The 27589-nt window shown below is 43.6% G+C and overlaps 1 protein-coding gene across 1 annotated transcript in view; it reads left to right on the top strand.

Moving 5' to 3' along the window:
* LOC133460337 (LHFPL tetraspan subfamily member 7 protein-like) overlaps nt 1–27589 on the top strand; it is a 156550-nt gene that overhangs the window by 23976 nt on the left and 104985 nt on the right. Inside the window, exon 2 of the mRNA XM_061740957.1 lies at nt 27517–27589. This exon is cut by the window's right edge and continues 66 nt beyond it. Within this exon, the coding sequence (XP_061596941.1) occupies nt 27517–27589 (73 nt within the window). The remainder of the gene's footprint in view (nt 1–27516) is intronic.

The following is a 27589-nucleotide window of genomic DNA, read 5'->3' as shown; positions in this document are numbered from 1 at the left end:
CCATTACAAGTGATGATTCAGTTTACTAATCCCAACATTTCCATAATGCACTAATCTGTGAAGCTTTTCCAGGCAAACAGCCCTATTGTTCAAATATAGTTTAACTAATCTGGGCTAAAACGATCTTGACAGGCTCCGTATGAGGCACTGTTTGGAAGTGGTTAGCTTGAATGACAGCATTATTCTGCTGTGCAGTGAAGGTGACACAATCAGAGACCTATAGGATCATCGTTCATATGATCCTGGTGTTTTAGGCATATGATAGTGAATGTGGTTATAGTGGTGCTAATGATCCTGATGTTACAATAAAGCATATTTAAGACCATGGCCTAATTTCAGCAAACCATGTTCCTCTTTAATCCTATATCTGTGTTATAAGTCATCGTGTTAATGAACTGTGAGCCTGTAAAACTAAGAGCTGGTGGAGAAAGTTTCTTCAAAAGAAGGCATGTTGCTTTCAATTTTCAGTGCAAAATGCGAAGATGACAGCTTCTCTGCGTGAATTAATTATTTTATATATCTCTCTCTGGCTTGAGTAGGCGGATTGATAAAGAAATGGGTAAGACATAAAACACAGATGGAGCCTTGCTGTATGTGGGCAGTGGTTGTATTAAAGAAGTGTGAGAGAGTTCAGTATTTCTTTTAATTTTCTGAAGAAAGGCTCCTTCTTATTTCCTCCAAGATCCCCACTGCTTTTTTCTCAATTCTCTTCCCCGTCATCTTACACTCCCTTAATTCCTCTCCATTACTGAATCTCCTGCAGTGTTGTGTTTTATTATTATAATTTTTTATAAATCTAAAAAGATCAGGCTTCATCTCTGGACCGGATGCATTTTCTACACCAGCAACATTCTGCTGTTAGCTCGGATTCCAAACACAGGTTTATTCTAATGAGCATATGTGTAGACTTGAGTTGCGGTCTCTCTTTTTCCACTAAATTTATTCTGCTCTTCAGTTCCAAAATTTGAACAACACGCTTTTCATTCTTCTGCTTTCAAAGCCAAGAGACCAAACAAGACAAATTCCATGGCTTGGATCTTTTGTGGAGACTCAGGGGAGGAAGAGTGCAGGGGGAGGGAGGGGGGGGGGGGGGGGCTCACACAAGTATCAGTTGCGCTATAATTCAATTACAGCATCCGTTGAGCAGAGAAAGAAAGAGAGAAACTTTGCCTGGGGTTTCTTTCTTTTGACTACCCATCACTTCCCCCACCACCGCCATCATAGGCTATAATAAAGGCTGAGTGAAAACCTCAGGCCGGGTTCTGAGGATATCATCATTAAACTGTGCTCTGAGAGACCCTGTACATTTTAAATCCAGCTGTTTGATCCTCATATCTGATCTGATTCGTTTTTGTGATGTATTATGTACGACATCACGATGCAGAAGAAAGAAGAAGAAAGATGCTCAAAAGTTCCTAATCAGGTGGAGTCTTTTTTTCCCCTCCTCTTGAATCTAACCTGAGACAACCTCGTTCACCCCCCCTTCCCCATCACTCTCAGAGTGAGATCAGGAGGACAGGAGCAGGAGGGGAGGCGTTCGCTGCCGTTGCATGCTGTTGGGATGCTTTACCTCCCAGGCAGTTGATGACCGATAAAACCGATGTCATGGTGACAGAAGGAGGTATAATTGATGAGAATGAGTTCGCTCAGCTTCGGTCAGCGAGGAGCGCATATGTGAGCTGTTTACGAGCCTGCTGGCCTGATCCCTACTCGGTAGGAAAGCGGTGGGAATCAGCGATGTTTTTGATGGCCGGGTGCTCGTGGGCAGGTTGTTCTCAGCACCACCAGATGGACGGCTGATCACTCGTCATACAATTCTGGATTAACCTATTAATGGAGCAGAATCAACAAGCTCTCACCATGATTACTGCCATCATCGCTGAACTGTAAAGGGAGTTGGTTGATTCTTTAAGAAGTAATATTGTGTTTTTTCAGCACCCTTTTTATTGCTTGGGTCTCTTTTAGCGTCACTTTGAGACACACTAGAACGGTTGTACGGCTGGATATTGCACCTATCCTTCTGCAGTGGTGAGGCACACGCAGGCTGTGCCAATAGTAAACACAGACAGGAAAACCTCATTCTACAGTGCTTTCTCATCAATAAGTAATGAGCATCACGTGAGGAATTTGAAGTAGAGCAAGGAAATATTCACCCAGGTCTAAACTTAGCACCTTCTTACTTCCTTTACTGCGCTGTAGAAGTATGCATGAAACATGTTCGGTTAAGGTCAGAGGTTAGAGGTAATAAGTTTGGGTGTGGAGGACATCTTGGTTGAGTATTGAAATGCACAATAAAATAGTCTACATTTTATAGCATTACTAGTATTTGTTATTAGCTTTGGAAATTCTGATCATTTGAAAAAATGATGGTTTTGTGGTCTCCTGGGTCTGTGTCCTCCAACAGGATGCAGAAGGTTTCGATCAAGTGTCAACATGTGACAGCATGTGAGTGAGGACCAGATAGATTTTAGGTTCTGGCTCAATTTTAGCAACTGAAATAATGAGATTGCGAACACAAGTGACCAAAACGAGTTTCCTCTGCAGGAGTTTCAGAGGGTGAGAAGCTTGTCATCCACGAGGGATTTGAGTAGAGCCGCTGGACCTCTGCAACCAGAGAGGGAATCAGGTGGCACATCTGGGTAGAATGCCTCCTGGATGTTTTCCTGGTGAGGTTTTCCAGGCATGACCCACTGGAAGCAGACACAGGGGAAGACCCAGGACTTGTTGAAAGGACTATGCCTCCCCCCCCAGATGAGCTGGACGAGGAGACGGGGAGAGGGAAGTCTGGGCTTCGCTGCTTAGCCTGCTGCCCCATGACCTCAGATAAGCAGTAGAAGATGGATGGATGGATGGATGGATGGATTTTAGTGTGTTATAACACTAAAAAAACCTTAGTTGTGTTCACATCAGTTATTAAAGGTTCAGTTTGAAGAAGCAAAGAAATTCTTGAAATCTTCGTCTTCCAGCTTTCCACTGCTCACTTCAGATTAACAGCAAAACGCTACAGGATCTAAAGTTGGCTGAAGGAAAAGATCGGGAAGGTGGATTCAGTCACCCAAATATATACTCCCAAGCACAGAAAAACATGCAGATATTTTTGCTTTCAGGAAAAAAAACATGGCCAGTAGTTTTGGACATGAAGAGTCATCTGAATATGCTCCATTGAAAAGAAATCCTGTCGACTTTCCTGTCTCTTTGTCCCTTGTGAACGGCTGTTGCAGGCAGTTTTATTTTCTCTCTCATCAAAGTTTGCAACTATGCTGTTTATTATAGCCACTTACTGACGCTGCTTAAGTGTGTTCAGCAATAGAAGTAATAGAAATAAGTGTTTCGATTAACCAAAATATCAGCATTTGATGTCAAATTCTCCTCACAACTAGACAGGAGCACCACTCAGCCAGTTCCTCGAGTGTCATGTTTGCAGTACAGGCATTTTTATTTTATCCATAAAATGTCCACTGTGTCACATCCTCTCATTCTTCCTTGTGACTAATTTGGCAGGAATAACATTAACCACTGATATGGAGCACATGGAGCTCAAATATAACACATTCGACAGAAGGTGGCAGGAGAGATGCTGCAGCTGTGCAGAGGAAAATAATGTGCCCTTTGAACATTAAAGCATCTACGTCTTTGGTAATATAGCCACAAAATAAGACAATAATACTGAAAGCAAACATTTATTTTGTCTCTTCCAGGTGTATATTTGCTGACGAGTGTTTCCTTTGATGCGGCTCAATACTTGTTGTACAGCTGTGCATGACAGGTATATTTTCACCCAACAATGCCCCAAATTAAGGCTTATTACATTCATATACCTGCCTCTTCCACACGAGAAACTGTCTGTCTGTACGCTACCTGAGGGTTTTATAAAGATGACTCTCCTTTGGGATAACACCGGCATGGATCTGTTTCCTCACTCTGCACCGCAGCTCATGTGAAACTAGATCTGTGCTTTATGTCTTCCTCTCGCAGTTCTGGGACCAGAGCTTCACTGAAGCTTTTTGGCAGGTTGGCAGGCACCTCAGGCAGTTTAAATATTTACAGGACTTTTATGCATTGCCCAAAGTAAGTCATTTTTTCTGAGTGTCTATTAGAAAGATTGATTGAACATCATGGTATTAACGGTTGCAAAACGCTCCTGTGATTTCTCTTTGGGGTAAACATTTGCCTTATTTTCAATCCATTTGTATGGAAGCACAAGTCTGCACTTTTTAGCAGTGTAGACGAGCAACCCATCACATATTGTACTGTACATCAGCAAGTTCTTCCTGCTGCTGTACGTTGTGCATTTAGTTAGAGGTATAAATAAGCATTTATGAGGAGGGAAATGTAGTGTTGCAAAGAAAAGATGTGGAAGCTATAAATAAAATATTGGGACGGATACAAACATGCCCAGTGTTAATGTTTCATCGCTCATCTAATAAGAATTTACAGTTGCAGAATCTGTTCACGGCCCTGCTTCAGGCTGGTACTTTGAGCTGTGCACATTCACACCCACTAGTATGATTGTACTGGCTGTGAACACAGCTGGTGACTTGTTGATAGTGACAGGTCCAAGTGTTTCTTTGACTCGCTGATAAACAACTATTTGGGTTTATTCATCACCCCCTGAGCCTGAAGGTAAAGTTCTTCTGGTCTCCAGGTGTTAGAGCAGGTGCTAGTTAGTGACCTGGCAGGGAAGCAGCTGTCTGCAGCTCTGGACCAACTGGAACTAGGCCAGCTACAGGAGCCGGGAGCTCTGCTGAGCCTCTGTAGACTTCATTTTTCACTAGTTTTTTTCCCATATACAGCCATACCTTTGTCAATACTCCTATTGTATCCTGTCTAAAACCATATGGCCTTTTGACTAAGTTAATACTTTTGAGAAGGGGTGGGTGATATGCCAAAAACATTTCATATCACAATTAAAAAAAATAAAAATACGATTTCGATTTTATTACAATCTTAAATTGAAAAAAGAAAAACAGACAATTGGAAAAGTATTTACGGCTGGGCAGCTCGTACCGCGGGTCAGCTACTTAAAAAGGCGTTTGAACCCCTCATTTTCTACCGTCTTGATCGGTACCATATCCTTTGCGGGACAAAGGGTAACAGCTTCAGTTATCTTTTTCCATCGCTTGCTCGACTTGTCATACGGATTGCCTTTGTCAAACGCCTGTTTATGTTGTCTGTTTTGGTCTCACGCTAGCTACTGTCGCCGCCTGAGGTGCCGCCGGGCCCCTCACTGTTTAATTCTCAGCATACTCTTGGCGAGATTCTTCTTCAAGGGATTAAACAGATTAATCGTGTTACCACCCAATGTGCAAATGTTTTCTGTGCACACTTTGCAATTACATTAGCTTGAGCTCGATCACTTGCAGAAAATCCAAACCAACTCCATACAATTGAGGTGGAATTTTTTTTGCGACCAACTCCGTTTGGCTTTCAGCTATCACTCTCCACATGCTGCCGCTACACACTCAGACAAGGAGGCGGGTAGGAAAGCGCGTAATTCGCCCGTAATTCCCTATGATTGGTCGGTCAGGTTGACGACGTCAATACGTCTTGTGAGTCGGTGCATCAGCATAGAACTGCAATTTATAGAATGTGTCCTAGAAGACCCCACAATCTCTGCAGTTTGAAAGATCGTCTTCACGTTGTAATCCTTCACCATCTAACATCGTCATATCGCCCACCCCTACTTCTGAGATAATATTGATCAGCCACAGAAATTTAGAGATGTGCTATCAAATAGAGGGAGTTTTATTTATCAGCCTGCTGCAGCTCAATGTGAGTATATTGTAGTGAAACAAGTGTCTTCTGCATTACTTGTGAATTATCTTCATGAATCTTTTTTTGTTCAAATATTTAGAGCATCTGATTCTGAAGTAAAGATTCCCACAACTCCTAATTAAATATTTTTTCCTCACTGTGATGTTTGTTAATGCAGCCCTGAGACTAATATTAGGATATCAATAGTTTGCTGCACATAACGTGTATATTTATACTTTAGTCAACAATAATGACTGGTAACGAGGTCCACTGGTGCAAAGACAGGAGTGGCTGGTTCCTGCAGACTGTGGTGAGTCTGAGACAAATTCCTGCCCCGAACAGCGATCCAAATCAAACAACCACTCACACCACATACAGTACGTGCACTGTGAAGGCCTGTGTGTGTTTCCGTGTCTCATCAGGGGTGATTCCTGCACAGGGCTTGTACATGGCACCTCTCCCAGTTCATTCGACCGTATATGAGTGTGTGTGGGTGTGTGAAACGGACGTTCACTCTGTGAGCTATTCCCACCGTGTTTTTGCTTAACCTGATACCAAAGATCAGGCAGCACATTAAAGCATTGCTTGGCAGCAGGGAGCATCTCATGTGTGCGTCCCTCCAAGAAAACTGCACCGGGTTTGTGATGACTGAGGGGCTTTCTTGGGTTCGTAGTCAGCCAAAAGTTGGAGAACTGGCCAGTAAGAAGGATCGTTATATAGCTTTCTTTTATAGAACTATAGAAGATTATAGACACTTTGTAAAACATTTGACTGAAGAAATACCTGCAAGACAAGCAACATGAGGCTAAAGGAGCCTCAGTGAGTCAGCTAAATAATGGAAATCAGAAAAACTGGCATTTTCAGACGGAACAGAAAATTCTATGCTGAAACTCAGAAATCACTCTCCAAGAGCACACATTTTAAATTATTTAACTATTACATATTTTAATTATTAATCTTAGTGTCAGACTTTGATAAAAGTTCTTCACATCTCCAGAGTGCCATGTAATGACAGTAAAAGCTGGTATTCGACCCAGAGAACCCCAGGCTTGCAAAATGTAGACAAGTCTCAAGTAAACTTTTGTATAGCTGAATACTAGTAATCAGAATCAGAGTCACAACTTGATCCCTAGAAGGAAAAGTTAGATGAAATAGTAAGTAAATAAGTTATAGATATACACTTGGTGAAGAAGAAGCTGATAACATCCTTTTGGACTCTGAGCTTAATTTGTGTGTGTGGGCTCAGGTGTGCACTGGCCCCCACCTGTCGCAGACACGCTCCGACGGTGCCGGGCCACTCTCCTCTTGGCCTCCAACTTCAAATCGCACCACTTCTTTTTTATTTCTGCCACAGATCTGTCCGTGGCACTCACGGCGTTTACAGCAGCAACGACGTGCTGCCACTCACTCGCTTTCTTTTTGTTAGTGATGCCACTACTGTGACCACCAAATAATGTTGTTTTCCTGGCCTCCACCTCAACCACAAGCATCTCGATCTCGGTTTCCGTGAAATTTCGCTTTCTGGTCTTCCCTGCCATGATTTTTGAGTGTAAAACACCATCGATCAGCAGGCTCATTTATATGCAAAAACAGTCGTGCAGTACTTTGCATTGACCATTCATGGTAGAAAGTGGGCGTGTAGAGGGCGGGATATGAGGCGAATTCACTTGCACAACCTTCCAGGTGGACTGTGATTTATAAAGAGAACATTTCGTGCAGGCGTGCGTGCACCCGGTTTTATACATCAGGATTTTTTTGCACGCCATTTTTGGCTTTTGAGCGCACGTACACTTTTAGTATGAATCCTACGCACTCTTTTATAAATGAGGCCCCAGGTTTTATCTTTTATCTGTTCCCAAAGTTAGAACGAAAACCTTTGGTGAAGCTTCAGTTCACTTTTATGGCCCACGCCTATGGAACAGCCTGCCGGAGGGCCTCAGGGCCGCAGAGTCTGTCGATGCTTTTAAAGGTCGGCTCAAGACTCACCTTTTTAAATGAGCTTTTAACTGAGTCTCCTTTTACTTGTTTAGCACTACTTACTTATTTTTCCTTTATGTCATTTTATTGCTCTTAATTTCCTCTTAAAGCTTTCATTAATTATTTATTTATTTTCTTACTTATTTAATTATTTATTTTTTTAATGTTGCTTCTACTGCCTTAGTGCCCATAAGTTATCTTTTATATTAGCATTCATTTATGCTGTTTTTAGTATGTTTTTAGCTCCAGTGTTCTCCTCATAGGGGCCCCCCATGCCGGGAGCTTGGTCTGCCTACGGGGGGCTGTCCTGGCCTGGATAGTTGGGGGTCCTGCTCCAGGGCCTGGATAGTTGGGGGTCCTGCTGTCCTGGCCTGGATAGTTGGGGGCCCTGCTCCAGGCCTGGATAGTTGGGGGTCTCGGTGTGGATGGCTCCCATAGGATGGTGTTTCCTCACCTGGTCTATCAGTGCTCAGCCATACTCCATTTTTATCACAAGGGTGGGGTGGTGCCAGGTGTGTATGCATCTGAATAATATGCTGTGTGTATGTCGTATGAATGAGGGTACGCGGAGTGGGGGGTCAAGGGAGATTGATTCTTTTTACTTATTAATGTAAAGCACTTTGTGTTGCACTCTACCTGTATGAAAAGTGCTATATAAATAAATATCAATAATTGCATTTGTTTGGTTTTAGATCCTTGATGGAAAACCCTAAAATGCTCCTATTTATCAGAGAGCAAAGTAAATGGCAGAAGGCATGAAGTTTAAACACCAGAGAGGTTTTCCTCTTCAACTACTGACACTACATGGATGTTAGGAAGATGTGTCACTGCTAGCTGGCACTTGTAACCTACTGAAAGAATAAAAGCATTTGTGAGGTGCTGGGATACACCACACAATTAAAGTTTGTCATCATACAGTAAACCTGTCTTCCTCTATAAACATTAGAAGTAAAATTTTGGTCGTCAGATTTCATCAGACTTTTTTTCTGCCCCCCTAAATGTATAACTGCTTTCCAAGAGTGGATCAGTTGGGTTTTTATCATTCTGAGAATCAGGTTACTACAGTGACATAAATGATGATTTTTCTGCAGTTGTCCAAGTCCTGTAATGTAAACTCCCCTTTTAGAGGAATTACCTGCATCATTGGTGCATTAAACAAAGATGTCCAGTGAAACTCAGCTCAGCACAGAAGCAGTTTGTCCCATCATCAGATTTGTGAAATGAAAATTGAACAAGGAAGTAAGTGCCAGGGAGGTAAGGGTGTGACACTCGAGGATGTGTTGCTGTCAGCGTAAAATCAAAGCTTGATTGTTGCGGCATCAGTCAGCTAGTCCGCATATTTAATGTGTTCAGCGAAGCCATGTGCCTCTTGACTTTGGATTTCGACCTCCAAGTGTCTGTAGCAGTGGGTTGGTGCTTTTTCCTTGAAGGACTTAAGTACTTTACTTTCCATTTTCGCCATGTAGAGATTTGCAACAGTGGGTGACACTTGAGAACTCTTGACAAGTCTATGTTTCTGAGTATAACAGCTATTATTATCACACCGATCTAGGCGCTGATCCGGTTGGCAGTGAAATGACTTCTATGGTTTGTATGGTTAAAGATTAATCTTGCTGCAAAAACTGTGAACGTTTTTGAGAAACCAAGAAAAGAACTGCAATGGCCTCCAGTCCGAGCTTTTTTGGGACATGCCCCTTTACTAGATTAACCCACTAGGTCCTTTACCTGTGACCACAAGTATGAGACCAATCTTTGATGGTATTTCCAGGGGTTCATCAACATCAAATAAGACTTTTAAGCATTATTACTAAAGACTGTGTCATTTTTCTCTCTGTCTGCGTTGCAGGGCAGCATACAGGACCTCATTAATTCTTGGCTGATTAGGGGAGCTTGTCTTTTTCCTTGAGGCTGGAGCCATTAGGTCAGGGTGAATACGTCCAACATAAATTAACTGTATTACAGAACAATTATATTTTTTGCAGATTTATTCACTGCATGTGTTTTATGTGTTTTGTGTTTTACAGTGGGTTAATAAAATCCAAAGCATGCCCATATTGCTTTTTCTTTTTCTTTTTTTTCGTATTTGCTGCTTCGCTTTGTGTTCCTTGGTATCATCCAGCATACTATTATAACAAGTAATGTTAGCATTACACTGGGGTTTCATAATATTCATTTTTTTCTGCTGTTGCTTCTACTCTATTGAAATTGACCCCAGTTGAAACCAGACAAGAACAAGATAATGGTGCAACTTTTTGCGTATTTTGTAATTTTGTGTAGGCTTATTTTCCATGTTACTGCACTGATGGAATATCAACAAAGTCCTACCTCTGTCAGGAACATCTTTGTGAACATATTTAAGCATTTCAGATCTGAGATTGTTCATTCTTGAAGTTTCAATCAATCAATCAAGCATGAAAAAAAAAACTACTTCTAGGGTAGCTACTTTATTTACCTAAAGTCATATGTTACCCTCCCAACTGTGCATTTCCTGGCATTTCAAAAGCCTGTGGCTATACTTGCCGTTGGACATTAACAAGAGGCTTTGACTACTGAATATTTTATTTCAATCTAACATACCATAAAGGAAAAAGGGTATTCTCCTTTAGTTGTACATGTGTTTGGCTGTCATTGAGAGACTCCTTATGTGCATCCCCGAGTGTGAGGGTTTGAGAGGGACCAGCGAGTGCTACCTGAATACCACAGCCTATCGGAAGCCTGTCCCCAAGGCACGAATGGACACTCCATCCACTTGTCAGGTGATTAATCTGTTTTGCCCTCTCTCATTCGTCTCCTCTCCATCTCGTATTCGCTCTTCACGCACACAGCTTTGTCAACCATTCAAAAGACTGGCACACACACACACACACATACATACCTCTGCAAATGATACACCCTCTCCCGGTCAACTCCCAGTGAAGATCAATGAAGGGATGGATGTATATTTCAGGAAATTAATTCAGAGTTGCGGGATGCTCTTCTTGTATTAGTGCTCCGACTGGCAGGATAATCGAGATTCCTCTGAAAGATGATGAAGTTACATGACATTCAAAGAGAGAAGGAACACGTGAAAATAAATAGCTTATAGAGAGAAGGGTGGGCTGAGGAAGTCTAAGGTGATTCCACATGTGTGTGGTGGCTTAAGTAGGAACATCTGGGAAGCTGTACTATGGTTTTAATGGGCTCCTGAAGGCAGTACATGTGGAGGCGGATGCTTTAGTGTCTAACCCTTCTGAATGCTGATTAGTGATGGGAGGGCTGAGGCGAGCACGGAGAGGAAAAAGACAGTGGTTGAGTGCAGATGGCATACCATACCGTCCTAACTACATTTACGTACTGAAACACCTCCCTCCCTCACATCCGTCAGCCTCCTGCTCACAGCCAGTCATGCACACAAAAAGAGCTGTCCAGCAATATGGCAAACTCATCACGTCTCCTTATCAGTGGATCTTCCGCACCCTCGCTTCACCTCTTGTCCTCCATAAAGGTGTTCAATTGTAAAGAGTTATTTCTATCAAGGGCCAGCACTGAGCATTAACTGTCTCCTCTGCCTGGCACTTCTCATGAGCCAGAAACCTCCATTTTCCACCGCCAAGTGCTAAAGCCGTTCACCATTCTGTGCTGGCTTGGTGATGCAGATTGTGTTTAATGAGACATGCCTTGCTATTTCCATCTTGAAACTCCCAATTGAGGAGACAATGAAATTTCATTGGCCCGTACAGTGTAATCCCTGACTTTCTTAATGTAATTGGAAATCATAAGAGTCCCCTTCAGAGTGTCCCTTTATTAATCACAGCAGCTGAATGGATTTTTTTCTTGCTTTGTATGGTTACAGTTATTGGTCCCCAGCAGGCTTCAGATGTGCAACATTTATTGTGGGAAACCAATATAGTTCTTTATGATGGCACCAGGTAGTATTGACATGTGTAGCAGTGCCTATAGTCTTTAGTTTTATCATCTCTGTAACTCACCACTGTGTGATGCCTGTTTGAGGATTGTGGGATTAAATGTTGCTTTTTAGATGCTTGTATTATATAAATTGTTCATTTGTGCATGCTGTGCTTGAAAACTGATGAAGTGCTATAAAATCACCTTCATTGAAGTGTTCTGTATTTTTGACCTAGAACATCATCAGATTTTTATGCAAATCCTGAAAGCAGCTAAAGAGAGCCCACCTAAACGGTTGAGACAAAAATAACACTGACCAAGTCTGATGGAGGCAGTAAGAGTGAGGACGACCCCTCATTTCACTGCTTATGGTTATTTAGAGCACATAGAACCTCTTTCACACAGAAATTGTTCATATGTTGCTGAAACACTCCACCAAAGAGGCATTTACACAAGCAAATTGCAAACGAGTAATAAATTCAAATCACTCAAAAAAAGGAAAAAGATTACAGCCTTAGTAATCATCATGTGCAGTTCCATGTCAATCAGGACGTGCTGACTGGGTCCAGATTCAAACCGCTCACAGTGCCGCATCTCTTCGAGTGGTTTGGTTATAGGATATGGTCAAGATATGAGATACGGTAAAACATCAGGTGATGGGGCGGCACAGGTTTGCAGACCTGGGTATTTCTGGTCTCACCTCAAAAATTGAAGAAGAGTGGGGCCCTGGATAACTCAGTGGGTTGAGCGGGCGCCATTTGTAGTGGCTGTAGTCCTCGTGCAGGCGGTGCAAGTTCAAGTCCCGACATTTCGCTTTTTACTGGAATGCGCCCTCCCTCTCTCTATCCATTTCCTCTCTACCTACTTTCTCAATAAAGGCCACTAGTGCTACAAACAACTTTTCAAAAATTGAGGAAAAGAAAAGAGAATAAGAGAATAAGACTTTACTAATCAACATGGCTTTGAATATAAATCAAGGAGAGAGTTAGAGGACATTTGCAACAAATGGGATTATATATTTGTTGGAAGAAAACATAAGGGTTGGTGGCTTTTGTCGAAGCTGAAGAGCAGAGGTATGAAGACCTGGAAGACCTGGAAGACCTGGAAGACCCTGTGAAAATCATGGCAGCTGTTGGACCACTGTCATGTGGTCATGTGAACTCTGGACTCTTATGAATGTTTATGAACATTTTGTGAATATGTGAATTTGACTTTAAAGCCGGCTCAACCCGAAATCAGCTTTAAAGCTTCACCTAAGATGGCCACTTTGTCGAGGACTCCAAATCCCAGCCTGCTTTGGAGGTGTGAAATAGGGTGGCGGCCGAAGGGCGCGCGTCCAATCACTGGCCGGGCCCCGATGAAGTCACCGCACCTCGACGGACAAAACTGCGCTGCGCGCCCCCGGCTATCCCTTCTTCTCTTCTCTTCAGCTCTCCAGATCTTGGCTTCTTGCCAAAAGCCCATCGGGATCACGTCTCCTCCCCTCCCCGGTCGGGGGGATCCGAGAAGCGCCCGCATCGGGATCCAGCCTGGGGATCCGTACGGCCAGCTGCATTTCCTGGATCCGTGACGCCCGCGCTTCGGCGACAGAAGAAAGAGCCGCACGTCTACAAGTGACTGGCCACCACCGCGCCTTGAAGCGCGTGAGAGGCTCCGTTCGATCCGAAAGCACGGCCCGGGCCAAGGCGGCGCTCCACCGCTGTCCTGTTTTGTTTCAGGGAGAAGGAGACAGAAACCGAGAGACTCTGACTGGAAAACCCCGGCAGAAACGCGACCCGCAGTCGACAGAGCCCCCAGCTTCCCGATCCGGACCGAGAGGAGGCGTGAGATTTATGGTTTGGGCAATCAGTTTAATTTAGAGCGGTACAGTGCTAAATTTGTTAAATATTACTGTCTAACGCCAGCAACTACCGGCATTATTGTTGTTTGTTTATTTTGTGGCGCCATTTTTCGCCAGTTATTCACAGTTTAAATGCCGTGTTTTGTCATCCCGTCAGATTGCACGTGGCGTGGCGAGGGCGCTGCCATCTTATATCCATCCAATACCACAGGGCTGACCCTTTGCCGGACACGTGTTGCCACATTGTGTTAGAACATAGATGATTGGAAGATTTGTACCACATGTTTATTATTTTGATTTTGTTTTCATTCATGCAGTTAATGTTTTGTTCTTCTTGTTTTTCTTTATGGTTAGTGTTTATGTTTTTAATGTAGCTTGCCGTCAGAATTTATTTGGGGGTTGCTTTTACCATCTGCTTGACACCTGGATGTAAATAAATTCTGATTGATTTTAATGAGAGAAGTTGTTTGTGTTGTTTTGCACATATTTTGGTCACAATGGCTGTTTGACAGAGCTAGCGCCGAACTTATTCTGCCGAAGTGCAGAATAACCCCTAATTTTGAGACTGATTTGCTGTTAAAGTTATCATTTTTCCTGGTTAAAATCCAGGTGGTGCCCCGAGGATTAATTCATTTTGATAATTCAATTTGATAAATAGTCTATTTTATTAATTATTAATAATTGTTGAATAAAATGATCAATAACTCTTGATAACTGGAACAGCGCAACCGCTGTGGCACAACACAGCTCAGTGATGAAGAAAACAGTAGAGGGCTGCAGTCTTGAAATGTTTTTTGAATGGTAGAAGGCAGATTTGGTGGTGGTTTTAGCAGCCGACTACATCCAGAGGGAGATCGCCAAGCTTCCTGAGCAGTGCCTTTGGGCTTGCATTTCAATGTGAAAAGGTTGGCAGTCAACCATATTTCTTAAATTTCTCACAGGCAGTCGACAAATGGCATGGTTGGGAGCTGTGTGGAGAATGTAGTGCTGATATGCAGTTGGACGTCATCAGCGTAGCAGTGGAAGCAGCGTTTGTGGTGATGGATAATTTGGCCAAGAGGAAGCATGTTTATTGTGAGTTGCTGGAGTGCAGTTGTGGTGTTTTAGGGTGCCATATTGTTGCCTGCTTGAGAGATAAAGCAGGCAATGACTCAAAAGACAAGTGAACTTCCAAAGACAGTAGAGGAAGGTGGTGTGGGAAATGGTCAAAACCTGCCGAGAGGTCCAGGAGGACGAGGGAAGTGATGAGGCCATTGTCTGTGAAACCTTGTTTAAATTGTGTGATCATTAACTCTTCTTCTCATCTGTACATACAATATTTTTTCCAACAGTTTTCAATATTGTCCACATGATCTTTGTGGAGAGTAGTGGATTTCTCTGCGCAAACTACTGTTGGTCATAGTTCATAATTTTTTTTTTTTTTTTTTTTTTTTTTTTTCTTACCTTGTCTGCACACATATTATTGATTGATACCATGACGGTAGAAACCAAAAGTGTATATATGTGCATTATTACTATATGTAATATATACATATATATACGCACACATATGCGTACACATACATAAATATACACATACAAACCCAGTGTTTTTTTTTTTTTTTTTTTTTTTTTTTTTTTTTTTTTTGGGGGGGGGGAGGGGGTGGGGGGGGGGTGGTGACGACATCCACTGCCAATCCAGGAAGCAGGAACACATGGAGACACACGTCAAGCACTGGAAATCTGCAACAAAAAAACCACAAACAAAGCACGAAACCGGCACGGAGCCATCCAAAACACGAACAGCAATCGACCTAAATCTTGAGATCTGATCGCAGTCTGAGCTAAGCTATCGCTACCGCTACCTAAACCCAAAAACTAGAGAGCCAGCATGCAGGTGAACAAGCCAGTGTGTATGTCTATGTGTGTGTGTGTGTATGTATATGCTCATGCATGTGTGTGTGTGTGTGTGTGTGTGTGTGTGTGTGTATGCGTGTGACTAACTTACTATATGTGTGTGTGTGTGTGTGTGTGTGTGTGTGTGTGTGTGTGTGTGTGTGTGTGTGTGTGTGTGTGTGTGTGTGTGTGTGTGTGTGTGTGTGTGTGTGTGTGTGTGTGTGTGTGTGTGTGTAATAAACCAAACAAAGCTCCACCTGAAGTGTATCTATAGTGGGGGAGGGGGGGGAGCAACCCCGCCACCCGTGAGACCAGAGGCCGACAAGGAAGAGCCCGGAACCCAGGCCACCGGCAACCCCACAGAGGGGAGAAGTAGGAGGGAGGCAACCCACCGCCTGCGAGGCCCCCCCCCCCACCCGGCGGCGGCCGAGGGGGCCCGCGGGCGGGGCCCCCACGGCGCGGAAAGAAGCAGCCAGGGATCCCGCGGCGGCGGACCGCGACCCAGGCAATCCCCGGCCACCCGGTCCGGGCCGGACACGCGGCCAGGAGGCCCTCACCCTTCAGGCCAGCGACCCCCACCCGGCAGGGGGCCAGCCCGCCCGGAGAGACAGAGCCGCCCCGGCCGCCGACGCGGGCAGGCGCACCCGTCCCCCACGAAAGTGGCCCTCCAAGACCAGAGGGGCGCCCCGCCGTAGAGGCAGCGGGGGGGACCGGAGACGGGCCCGGAGAGAGGGAACCCCCCAACAAGGCGACACCCGCGCAGGCCCGACAACGGAGGGCCCCAGACCCAGGCATCCCATTCATTCATCCATTCACCTATCCGATACCTATACTAATAATAATATAATATACTATACATAATAATAATAATAATACTAATAATAATACTAATAATAATAATAATAATAACCATCTTTGTATCTTTGTATAATATAATATTGATAAATTATTAAGTTTTTGATGTCCTGCCAATGGAGGCTCAAATCCTCCATGGCAGGACCCTTCCATACCGCATTCTCACCGACACAGACATACAATCACGCACCGTTTCCCCCTCCCCGGGGGGATCCAGCACCGCCAGAAGGCACCCCAGGCTGCACGGCGGGCCCCGCCAGGCCCGGGTAACCCGACCCACCCGTCCCAGGCCCAGGCCGGTGAGGGAACGCGGGTGATGTGGGACCCCCTCCCGCCCCTTGTGTTGAGTGCATGTGATTAATGCCATAAAAACAGGGAGGAGGGAGGGCCAAGTATCGATTGACACAGACCCCCCCCCCTCCCGAACTACGTGTCCTTGTCAAATGTATTTATTAAGTGTTGAATGTGCAGTGTCTATTTTGCTGTTAAAACCGTGAGGCGGGGAGTGCCAGGCCCCGCGGGACAGTGCCCCCCACGACCCGGACCCCCCGCCTTTCGCCTATGTGCGTATGAATCGTGTAGGGGGGGCAAGAGGGGGAGCGGAGGCCGAAGCCAGGAAGCAGGACCAGCAAAGCCGGCCCTGATAAGACACCCGCGTCCCCCCACCGGCCGTCCAGTAGACGGGGGCCGGCCCCCCGAGCCGGGCAAGGGCCCCACCGTACCTCCAAGGGCGCCCCCGGCGCCGCCGGAGCCCCCAGACGGAGGAGGAAACGGTCCAACATCCTCCCATTCATACTGACAACATAAGACATAGATACCTGGGAATGGTGCCACCCCGCCGTCGCGCCCGCCCGTGCACCCCCCAGTCAGGGGAAGCCCGCTCCCCGGACCCGGCCCCACCCCCCCCCCGAGGCCACCCCGGCGGACACCCCAAGGGTCCCGGAGTCCCCACAGGGGCACTTGGCCCCCGCCCAGCGACGGAGGACCAAGGCAGCAATGCCCCCCCAGCGCAGACAGCCACCCCCCACCCAGGCAGGGCCGGGCCCTCAGGGTGGGACCCCCACGTCCACGGCCCCGCCCCCCCCGGGAGGCCCGGAGACGCCCCAGCCACAGCCCCCCGCCCGAGCCCTCCCCAGCCACCCCCCCCCACCGCCATGAGGTAACCCCCCCACAGGCCCCCAAGGCCCCCACCGGCTAGGGACAGGGCCCCGCGGCCCCCCCCACCGCCCCCCAGGGGCCACCAGAGGCCCGCGCCCCAGACCCCCCAAGCCGACCCCCAACCCCAAGGGCTACGAGATCACCACCCCCCCGCCCCCACTAGGTAACGAAGCCAATAAACGGGGACCACAGAGAGTGCAATTCAGCCGAATGTTGTTCAGTGGAGGCAGACATTATCTCACTACTAATATGATCTGATAAAAGATTCCTAAAATGGTTAATACATAAACTGGATTTTTGTTTCCAATTTACTAAAATGGTTTTCTTTGCGATACATAAGGCAGTGAGAACCCGGTGTGTCCAATTAGGATCTATTTGAGTGTCTCCCAGGTGACCTAATATACATACCGTGGGGCATACTGGGATTCTGTGGTTGATCCATGTGGATAAATCCTCACAAATCTCCTTCCAGAACCTCTGTACCGGTGTACAGAACCATAAAGCATGCATATAATTATCTGGGGTGTTCTCTGTGCACTGTGAACAGATATTAGAGGTGACAAAGCCCATCTGGAACATCCTTTGTCCAGTATAATGTATTCTATGAAGAACTTTGTACTGTATAAGTTGTAGGTTTGGGTTTTTAGTCATAGTAAACGTATTTAAGCATATTTGTGACCAAGAAAACTGGTCGGTATTAAGAGAGAGATCCGCCTCCCACTTAGAGATCGGGAGAGAGACTGAATCGTCCAGTTTAGACACTAACCTGTAGAGTTTTGATAACAACTTTAAAGTGCTTAGATTCAATAAATCTATTATCTTAGCGGGAAGTTGTAAATCTAATTGGCTAATTTTGTATGTTTTATTTATTATTGCCTTAAGTTGTTGATACTCTAAAAATTTATTCCTGCTAACTCCGTATTGAACAATAAGTGTATTGAAAGGTACAAACTGTCCTCCTACAATTACGTGCTGTAAGTACCGTATTCCTTGATCTCTCCATTGAACGAAGTTAACCATCTTTTTATCATTTTTCACGATGTCTGGGTTGTTCCATATGGGTGTACGGTCACATGGAAAAAGTGAAATTTTAGCTATTTTAAGAAATTCCCACCAAGCTGATAAAGTTGTGCTAATATTAATGCTTTTGAAACATTGATGACGTTTGATACTTTGACTAATAAATGGTAACTCTGAGATTTCTAGTTCATTACAAAACACTTGCTCTGAGTCCAGCCATTGACTATCTAAAGGATGATCTTTTGACCATTTTACAATATACTGTAACTTACTGGCTATGAAGTAATACTGAAAATTAGGTAATTCTAAACCTCCATATTCTTTGGATTTTTGCAATGTCTTTAAACTAATACGTGGAGTTTTATTTTTCCACAGAAATTTTGATACATATGAGTCCAACGATTTAAACCAGGAAAGAGGGGGTTTGCATGGTATCATTGAGAAAAAATAATTTACTTTTGGTAAAACCATCATTTTAATGGTGGCTATTCTACCCATGAGCGAAATGGGGAGAGAGCTCCATCTGGAAAGATCATCTTCTATTTTCTTTATAAGCTGAACATGATTTAATTTTATTAACTCTGACAGCCTAGGGGAGATGTTTATGCCTAAATATCTAATGTTCCCTGATTGTAGTTGAGTATTGGTTATATTCCTAAAATTGCAGTTAACACCCAGAACAGTGGATTTAGACCAATTAATAGAATAATCAGACAGAGATGAAAATCCCTCTATAAGTGCAATTGTCTGTGATAGTGAAGATCGTGAGTTCTGGAGGAAGAGGAGTACGTCATCCGCATAAAGACTAATTTTGTGCTCTAATATTTTACATTGTATACCTTTAATATTTTGATTTTGTCTAATAGCTGCTGCTAAAGGTTCAATAAATATTGCAAATAATGAGGGAGAGAGAGGGCAACCCTGTCTAGTGCCTCTTTGCAAGGTAAAACTTGTAGAGATTTGATCATTTGTCCTTACACGTGCCTTGGGAGAGCTGTATAATATTTTTATCCAGTCAATGAAAGATTCGCCAAATCCAAATTTATGCAAAGTTGCCAATAGAAACTTCCAATTTACCTTATCAAATGCTTTTTCCGCGTCTAAGGATATAATAGTAGTCTCCTGTTTATTGATACTCGAATAGTCTATAATATTTAATAATCTGCGAATATTAGTAGACGAATGTCTACCTTTAATGAAGCCTGTTTGATCCGGATGTATAATAGAAGGGGTGACTCTTTTCAGACGTTCAGTAATGGCCTTGCTAATTATTTTAAGGTCTACATTTATCAATGAAATTGGGCGGTAGCTCGATGGGAGCAAGGGATCCTTGTCCGGTTTTAATAAAAGACTAATATTAGCAGAGTTCATATTTAAGGGTAAGCTTTTATTTTCCCTAGCATTTAGAATCATTTTATAAAATGTTGGTGCTAATATACTCCAGAATTCCTTGTAAAATTCAGCTGGGAAACCATCTGGGCCCGGAGCTTTATTATTGGACATATGTTGAAGAGCTTCATGGAGTTCTCCTATTGAGAGCGGTGAGTCTAAATTCATAACCTGTTCCTGATGTAACTTCGGCAGATTAATGTCTCCAAGAAACTCATTAATGGATTGATCAGATGGTTCAATTTGTGACGAGTATAATTTATAGTAAAAGTCTCTAAAGACTGAATTTATTAAACAGGGGTCATGTGTAACTCCCCCTGACTGGTCCTTAATGGATGTTATGGTTGTTTTTTCTTTGTTTATTTTTAATTGATTGGCTAAGTATTTTCCCGATCTGTTAGCATGTGCAAAGTTTTCCAGGCGAAGCCTTTGTACTAGAAACTGCGTTTTTGCGTCAATTATTTTATTTAATTCTATTTTAGTTTTCCTTATTCTGTTAAGGATACGTTCGTCTGCAGAGGTCTGGAAGGCCTCCTCTAGCGTCTTTATTTCACACTCTAATTCTTTTGTTTTTAAGTTGTCTTTTTTTTTCTTATTTGAAGAAAAGGAAATTATTTTGCCTCGCATTACTGCTTTTCCTGCTTCCCATAGAACGCTCGCTGATATTTCCGGCTGGTCGTTATTTTGTAAAAATATATCCCATTCTTTCTTAAAAAAATTAATAAAGTCGGGGTCTTTGAGCAATGATGTATTAAATCTCCAAACTTTGGAGGATGATACGCTCCCCCTCTTCCCCAGAGTGAAAGAAACAGGTGCGTGATCGCTAATAATGATTGGGTGAATTTGTGATTCTGAGATATCTCTCATCAGAGAGCTACTGACTAAAAAATAATCTAACCTAGAATATGAGTGATGAACGGCTGAGAAAAAAGTGTAGTTCCTAAGGGTTGGGTGTAGAGAGCGCCATGTATCGCAAAGACCCAGATCATTCATGTATTGCTTAACAATACTTGCTGACTGCCAACTCCTGTGTCCGCCTGCATTACTGAGCCTGTCCACTCCAGGGTCCAGAACCATGTTGAAGTCTCCTCCGATGATGACTGTGTTGTCTAGGTGAGCAGAAAGTGAGGTGAAAAAAGAGTGAAAAAACGAGGAGTCATCAACATTTGGACCATATACATTAGAAATACATAAATTCAAGCTTTGAATTTGCAAGACTAAAATTAAATATCTACCCTCTGAGTCAATGTGAGTGTCCTTTACGGTGAAATTTACTCTTTTATTAATGAGAATTGCTACCCCTCTTTGTCTGGAGTTGTAACAGGCGCAGAAAACATGCGGAAATTGTGCCGTGGCCAATGCATCTACCGAAGCTTTAACTAAATGAGTTTCTTGCAGGTCATAGTTCATAATTACAACAAATACCTTCTCACACAGGTTGCAGTTGGAGGGATCTTTGTTGGTCATTGACACTTGTGGTCATTAATTGACATAATTTGAACATAAATTGAAAAGACTCCCTGATTGTATGCTGGTGGAGTTCCCTGATTAGAAAAACCAATCTCCATTGTTTATTCCAGTGGTTCCCCAACTGGGGAGCATGCAGAGCAATTGGAGGGGTGCGCGGGACAAATGAATGAATAAATGAAGGCTTACACTTTTATTCATTCAGTAGGCTTAATGACACGGCTAGCATTAAATGGACGCATTATTGGCGCAGCTCCCATGTAAACGCAAAGCAGAGGATGAAGCATCACCAGACGCGTTTCCAAAGCAATTTCCTTCCAAGGCAAAATATGACGACACATATGTTGCCTTTGGCTCCACCTCTACAACGGTGGGTAATGAGGAGAGACCGCTTGAAGCCGAAGAGGCCACTTGGAGACAAATCATTCAGAGAATAAAGACAAGCCAGTAGACTTTTTCAGAAAGAACTCGTAAACTACAATGCTCAACAGTCTCTCTTCACTAAAGCTGCATCCGTGCCAGCAAGTGCTCAACTCGCTTCATATACAGTTGCCTATGTTGGCACAGTGTAAAAGCCGCACACAGGTGCCCCCCCTATGTACCAAGGGGGGGGAGGGCGGGGGGGATCTTTATAGACAAATAAATAAAATTCTGTAGGGTTAAAAAAATGTCACCAAACACTATGTGCGAAGTCATAACACAATCAGGGGACTACTATCTAAAAATACGTTTTCGACGTGAAGCAAAGGGAAAGAAATGTAGACGTGTCAGATTCTCCCATTCGTAATTTTCCATTGTTTGAGCTCCATGCTTTTCTCCCAGGCTCCTGCTGTCGCAATGACTCGGCCAGCTTTTCACACATAATTACAATCAATTTAGGAAGAATTACAGAAAAAAACAGGGCTGTTAGCAGCCCATTTTCTACTAAATTAACTTGTCCTCAGAACAAGTACAGTTCCGGAAAAAAAAGTCCTCCTAAATGTTTTTGCATTGTCTATGAGTAAACCTCGTTATGAATATGAGTTGGGTTTTTCATCAGAACACAATCGCACACAGGCGCGGTGTTGGGGGTTGATGACTTGCGACACTATTAATTGAAATGTTGCTTGCTTTTTGTTTAAATAACTGTGCATTGCAGCCTCATGACCCTTATTAGTCTCATGGGATGTGCTTAAATGGCACAGTAAATGTCATGTATATAAATCTATTTCTAACCACAGATAATTAAGTGGCTGCCAAAGTGACTGAATACACAACTTAACAGGATTTACAGCTTGCATGTGGAAATGTGTATATTTACAAGTCTTTACAAACAATTTAGACACATTTTATGGAGCTGAATATTATTAGATATGTCTTTTTTGTTAAATGTAGTACCTTATATGATTGAAGATGGCTACTTTCCTCCAGGGCGACTGACCAAATTGGGGCCCCACACCCTCACACATCTCCCCATCCCAAATGTATCATAGGTACAAGATGACCATATAACAACATGCCATTTAAAGGAGCATGAGGCTCCTTTTAAGAAATGAGACTCTCTAGCGCCACCCTTCGCCACGACGGCCGCCGGGGGTACTGCAGCAAACAGCAAAGCTGGCACGGGAGAACGGGGAGAACGTGCATGCAGCGTCATGTGACGTCACATCCGCAGGACAGCACGGGAAATTCCGGCCCGGAATTGCAGCACATTTTGCAGCACACAGCCTGTTCAAGGCAACAGAGAGATACACTAGAGGGTTCATTCTTTTTGGTTTGGAACGCTTCATCTGACATTATTACTAGAAAACTTAAAACGTATACAAATTTTTTTCATAAATCCTGCCTCAATCCTGCCTCATGCTCCTTTAACTTGATAACCTTTATTAATAATAAGAAATCAACTGTAAGTACAGATACAGTAGTTTGACTGTATGAGTCAAAAAAAAAAAATCAACCTGAAATAAATAGATAATTAAGTAAAAAACTTAAAACTGAAATAAATATACCAATCTGAGGCACACATAGCCATCAATTACTCATCAAAAGAAAGTGACTTCCACCACCTCAATCCCTCACAAGAAAGCAGGTGCACACGTCTCCATTTTCTGGATGCAAGGTCGTCAATGAGGTTGAACATTTCTTAACAACATAAATTGATATAAAACTATAGCCAATATGTTATATATTGGCTAAAATGTGTAGCTTATATAAGACCAACTGGTCATTTTACCACTCTTTTTCAACAGAGGTGAATACAGAGGGCATTAGGCGTTCAATAAATGTTCATCAGGAAAAGTCTCCAGTCCAGACAGAGACTGGAGACAGAGATTCCTATCTAATGGGGGGCAGCTTCAGTGTTTGTGCTACAAAGTTTATTTCAACAACATACTCACCTTCAAGTGAAGCACGAGTTTCTACTTGTCTTTCCCTTTTTTTCTCTCTTGCTCGCTCCTGATTCGTGATGTCTTTTGGACGACATGTTAAAATCTTACCTTCTGTAGCTCTGCAAGAGCCTGCCTGCATGCGCACCCCTCTGATTGGTCAGACGTGGAGCGCTGTCAATCAATGCACAGTGAGATTACAGGTCTCTTTTCTCTCCTCCGCCTCACGGATATGCTCCTCCATTGCGCATGTGCGCTACCGTGCAAATGCTTCTCCTCGCCCAAAACGCAGCCCCCGTTGAAGATGAGGCCCTACGCACAGCGCGTGTTCTGCGTTTAGGGACGGGCAACCCTGCTTTTCTCCTCCTAGCTTATATTAATCATAAACCGCCTATAATGTGTAATGAGGCTCCAAGGTATGCTATACATTGAGCCTAAGAAGTTTTTCCAAAATCAGCAGCTTTGAGAAAGGACCCATACATGGATGTCCTTCTTAGACGGCACAACAACAAACCTCACGGAGAAAAATAACACTTCTGTATTTTGAGGCGCTTCTACTCTGTTTTCTTAAAATCAATAGCTCCATTTACACTGCTGGATACAACATATCTATTACCCCAATTTAGCGTGTCGCCTGTTCTTCTTACATTAACTGACATGGGGTCAAGAGTTGAGCTGGCCCCCTCAATAACCCGTCTCCGAGCGTTCACCTAAACACACGTTTGCTCTGATGTTAATAGGTCAGTGGGACCTGGGTGGGATTTATTGATATGATGAAGAGGTCTTCAAGCTCCTCATCCTCAGAACCGAGGAGGCCATTAATCAGCATAGTACAGCTCTTGGTGAGGCCAGCCGAACAGAGGGCGGGACCGTCATGTACCACTAGATACCGCCCCCTGGCTCCTCTTCCCTCCCATCAACTCAGCTTCAGGCACTGGGGAGGCAACAACACGCCTTACGTTTACACTGCCCAGTGCGCACTAAACATGGGTTGATCATTCAGGTCACCATCAGTCCACCTTTCATTCTAATCTAAAAACACCTAGCGTGTCCTTTGGGCAGCCCATATATTGGGGGGTGGAGCTCAGTTTATACTCGTTTCAGCTCTGGCAGCACTTGTTGCAGATGTTATTTTGGTTTGCGACACTTAAAATCAGGATTGTTTTATCATATTCGATCAGATTTAATACAAAATATTATTAATGTGTCATAGGTTAGCATAAGCTAATCCAGCCAAGCTAAAATAGTTCACTGAAATAGTGACTGAATAAGTAAGAGAAAAAGAGTGCAGAATACCTATCGGTGATACTAAAACCTGCAGGATGCCGAGGATTGAGTTTGAACCTTCTGGTCTAGTTCTTCATGTACCGTCTCCAGCTTCTCCAGCTTGCACTGAACTGTAAACCCCCACATCCAGTGAACTCTTCATTTGAATGCTCCTTATAGAAATGTGATTCTTTTCGGCTCAAAGATTACCGGTATCCAAAATACCTTGAGATAAGGTTTCCACACAGGGCAGTCACCATTGTAAAATAATTAACAATGTTTTTTTTTACTTTATTATACTTACTTTACTTTATAAATCTTGCTACTTTCAAAAAACATCATGCCACGTGCAGCCTGAGATACACAAAACTCTGTAGCAACGACCACCATATTAAAACCTTTTCTGAGGTTTTTTGGCAAGAGATCATTTGAAACTTATTTTCTTTAGTCTGAGCTAAGTGCAGCATTTCTTTATTTAGCTACATTGTTGGAAAGACCAGAGACTGTACTGCTACATGGATGAGAAATGTTCTCCAGTTTGACATTTGAAACTGTATTTATATAAAGTTAAAGCTTTTAAAAGTCCTCAAATGAATGTAATTGAGATAATCTGCCTAGGTCTTTCTCATTGTTATTTTTGCTTAATTGCTCTGGTCAAGATGCTCCACAAGGCACTTTGCTTTCAGGTCTCAAGGAGCTAATCTGCTGTGAGGATCAGCATTGCCACCAACATTACTCCTCTTCTATATTTCCCTTCTCTGACTTTCCTCCTAGAACCGGGCCCAAGCTAATTAAATCTTCTGTCATGCATGAAAGTCGTTGTGCTTTCATCCTCCCTCCATTCATGCCAGTCACATCAGGGACATGCTTAATGACATGTTTTAGGGCTGTCAGTCTCTCACACCTGTTAGACATTTCCCTCTGATCGCCCCCGCCTGCACTGCTAATCACTTATGTATACAGACTGTGTTACTGTGCCGCACTTGTCGTGGACGTACGACTTTTTAAATGAGTCGAGGAAGATGTGTGGCAGGCATCTGTCAAAGAGGCTGGAGAGGCAGGTGGAGGGACTCTGAAGATCAAACAGTACGGCAGGGAGACGCACAGCTGGAGGGAGACACTCTTTGTCTCTCCCTCACTCAGGGATACACCAACATATTGTGTGGTTTTAAACTCTGCTGCCACTCATTCTAGAATTGACATGTTCCCAGGTGTAAAAGTGCAGCCAGGTGAAACAATGAGCATTGTTGTGCTGAGAACCAAAGTTCATCACAGCAAAAATCACTTCTACTAACATGACGACAGATTAAAACAGCTGTGGTCCATTAGACAAGATGTGAAATGTGTCTACTAGTGACACTTTGTACCTGGTTTTCAACCGCTTAACGATGGAAATATCCAATCAGATGATCAGACAGCAGCAACTAAATAAATATAGTCATGTAGGTATTGAAGCTCAAAGTGAGCATCAAAATAAGGACGAAAGGTGATTTAAGAGACCTTGAATGTGGTGTGGTTGTTGGGGAAAGATGTGCTGCTTTATGTATTTCAGAACTGCTGCTCTGCTGGGATTTTCACACACAATCATCTGCAGGGTTTACAGAGGATTCTTCCAAAAAAGGGACCTTGACTTGTTGAGGCCAGAGGTCAGAAGAAAAGGTTCACATTTGTTAAAACTGATAGAAAGGCAACTCAAATTGCCACATAGTACAACTAAAGTATGTAGACGACCATCTCTGAAAGCAGAACACTCAACCTTGAAGCAGATGGGACTCAGAAGACAACAAAGACTTGTGTCAGTTAAGAACAGGGAACAGGGACAGGAAAGACCACAAAAGATAGAAAAACATTGTTTGGTCTGACAAGTCTAGACTTGTTAACTGACATTCAGATGGTATTGTCAGAACTTGGCGTGCACAACTTTAAAGCTTGGACCCGTCCTGCAGGCAGATGTTGGTGGGATGATGCTTAACTGAGTATTGTTACTGACCGTGTCTATCCTTTGCATGACCACAGTGCCCATTTCCTCATGGCTACTTCCCGCACACCATGACACAACGCTGACATCATCTCAAACTGGACTCTTGAACATTATTGTGACATCAGTGTATTAAAATGGCATCCACAGTCTAAACCCAGTTCTGCACCTTTGGGATGCGGGGGCACAGGATGTTAACGTCATAGGTGCTCAGCCGAGGAATCTGCAGCAACTGTGTGATGCTGTTGAGTCAATATGAACCAATATTGTCTGGGGAATATTTCCAGCACCTTGTTGATTCTATGTTGTGAAGAATTGAGGCAGTTCTGATGCCAGAAAAGTGGTTCCAGTCTGGTTTTTGCCTATTTTTCTTCTATTGTGTGAAAGATTCAGCAAACACGTATAACGGATGTGGACAGTTCCCTCTTGTTTGGTGTTGGCTTGTTGTTGTTAATGCCACACAAACTGACCAAACCAAAACACAGACTTGTTGGCTTTTGAGGAATAGACTCCAACGGAGCAGCGAATCATCCTCCGTGGGTGTATAGAAGACAGACTGGGCAGCTTTCCATATTTGCTGCGACCTGTTAAAATGTTCGATTGGCTCAGTAAACACGCTGCCCAGGGTCTTTTCAGCTGAATTCAGAGAGCTAAAAAGAAATTGTAACGTGTGTTTGTGTGTCCCTCAGACCAGCGCGGTGCTGTGCTCAGGAGGCTGTGCTCTGCTGGCGGTCAGCTCCTTGTTGGCCATCATCACTGTCT

The sequence above is a fragment of the Cololabis saira genome, chromosome 14, assembly GCF_033807715.1.
Source record: "Cololabis saira isolate AMF1-May2022 chromosome 14, fColSai1.1, whole genome shotgun sequence".
Classification (NCBI taxonomy): Eukaryota; Metazoa; Chordata; class Actinopteri; order Beloniformes; family Belonidae; genus Cololabis; species Cololabis saira.
This window is presented reverse-complemented; position numbering and strand designations above follow the sequence as displayed.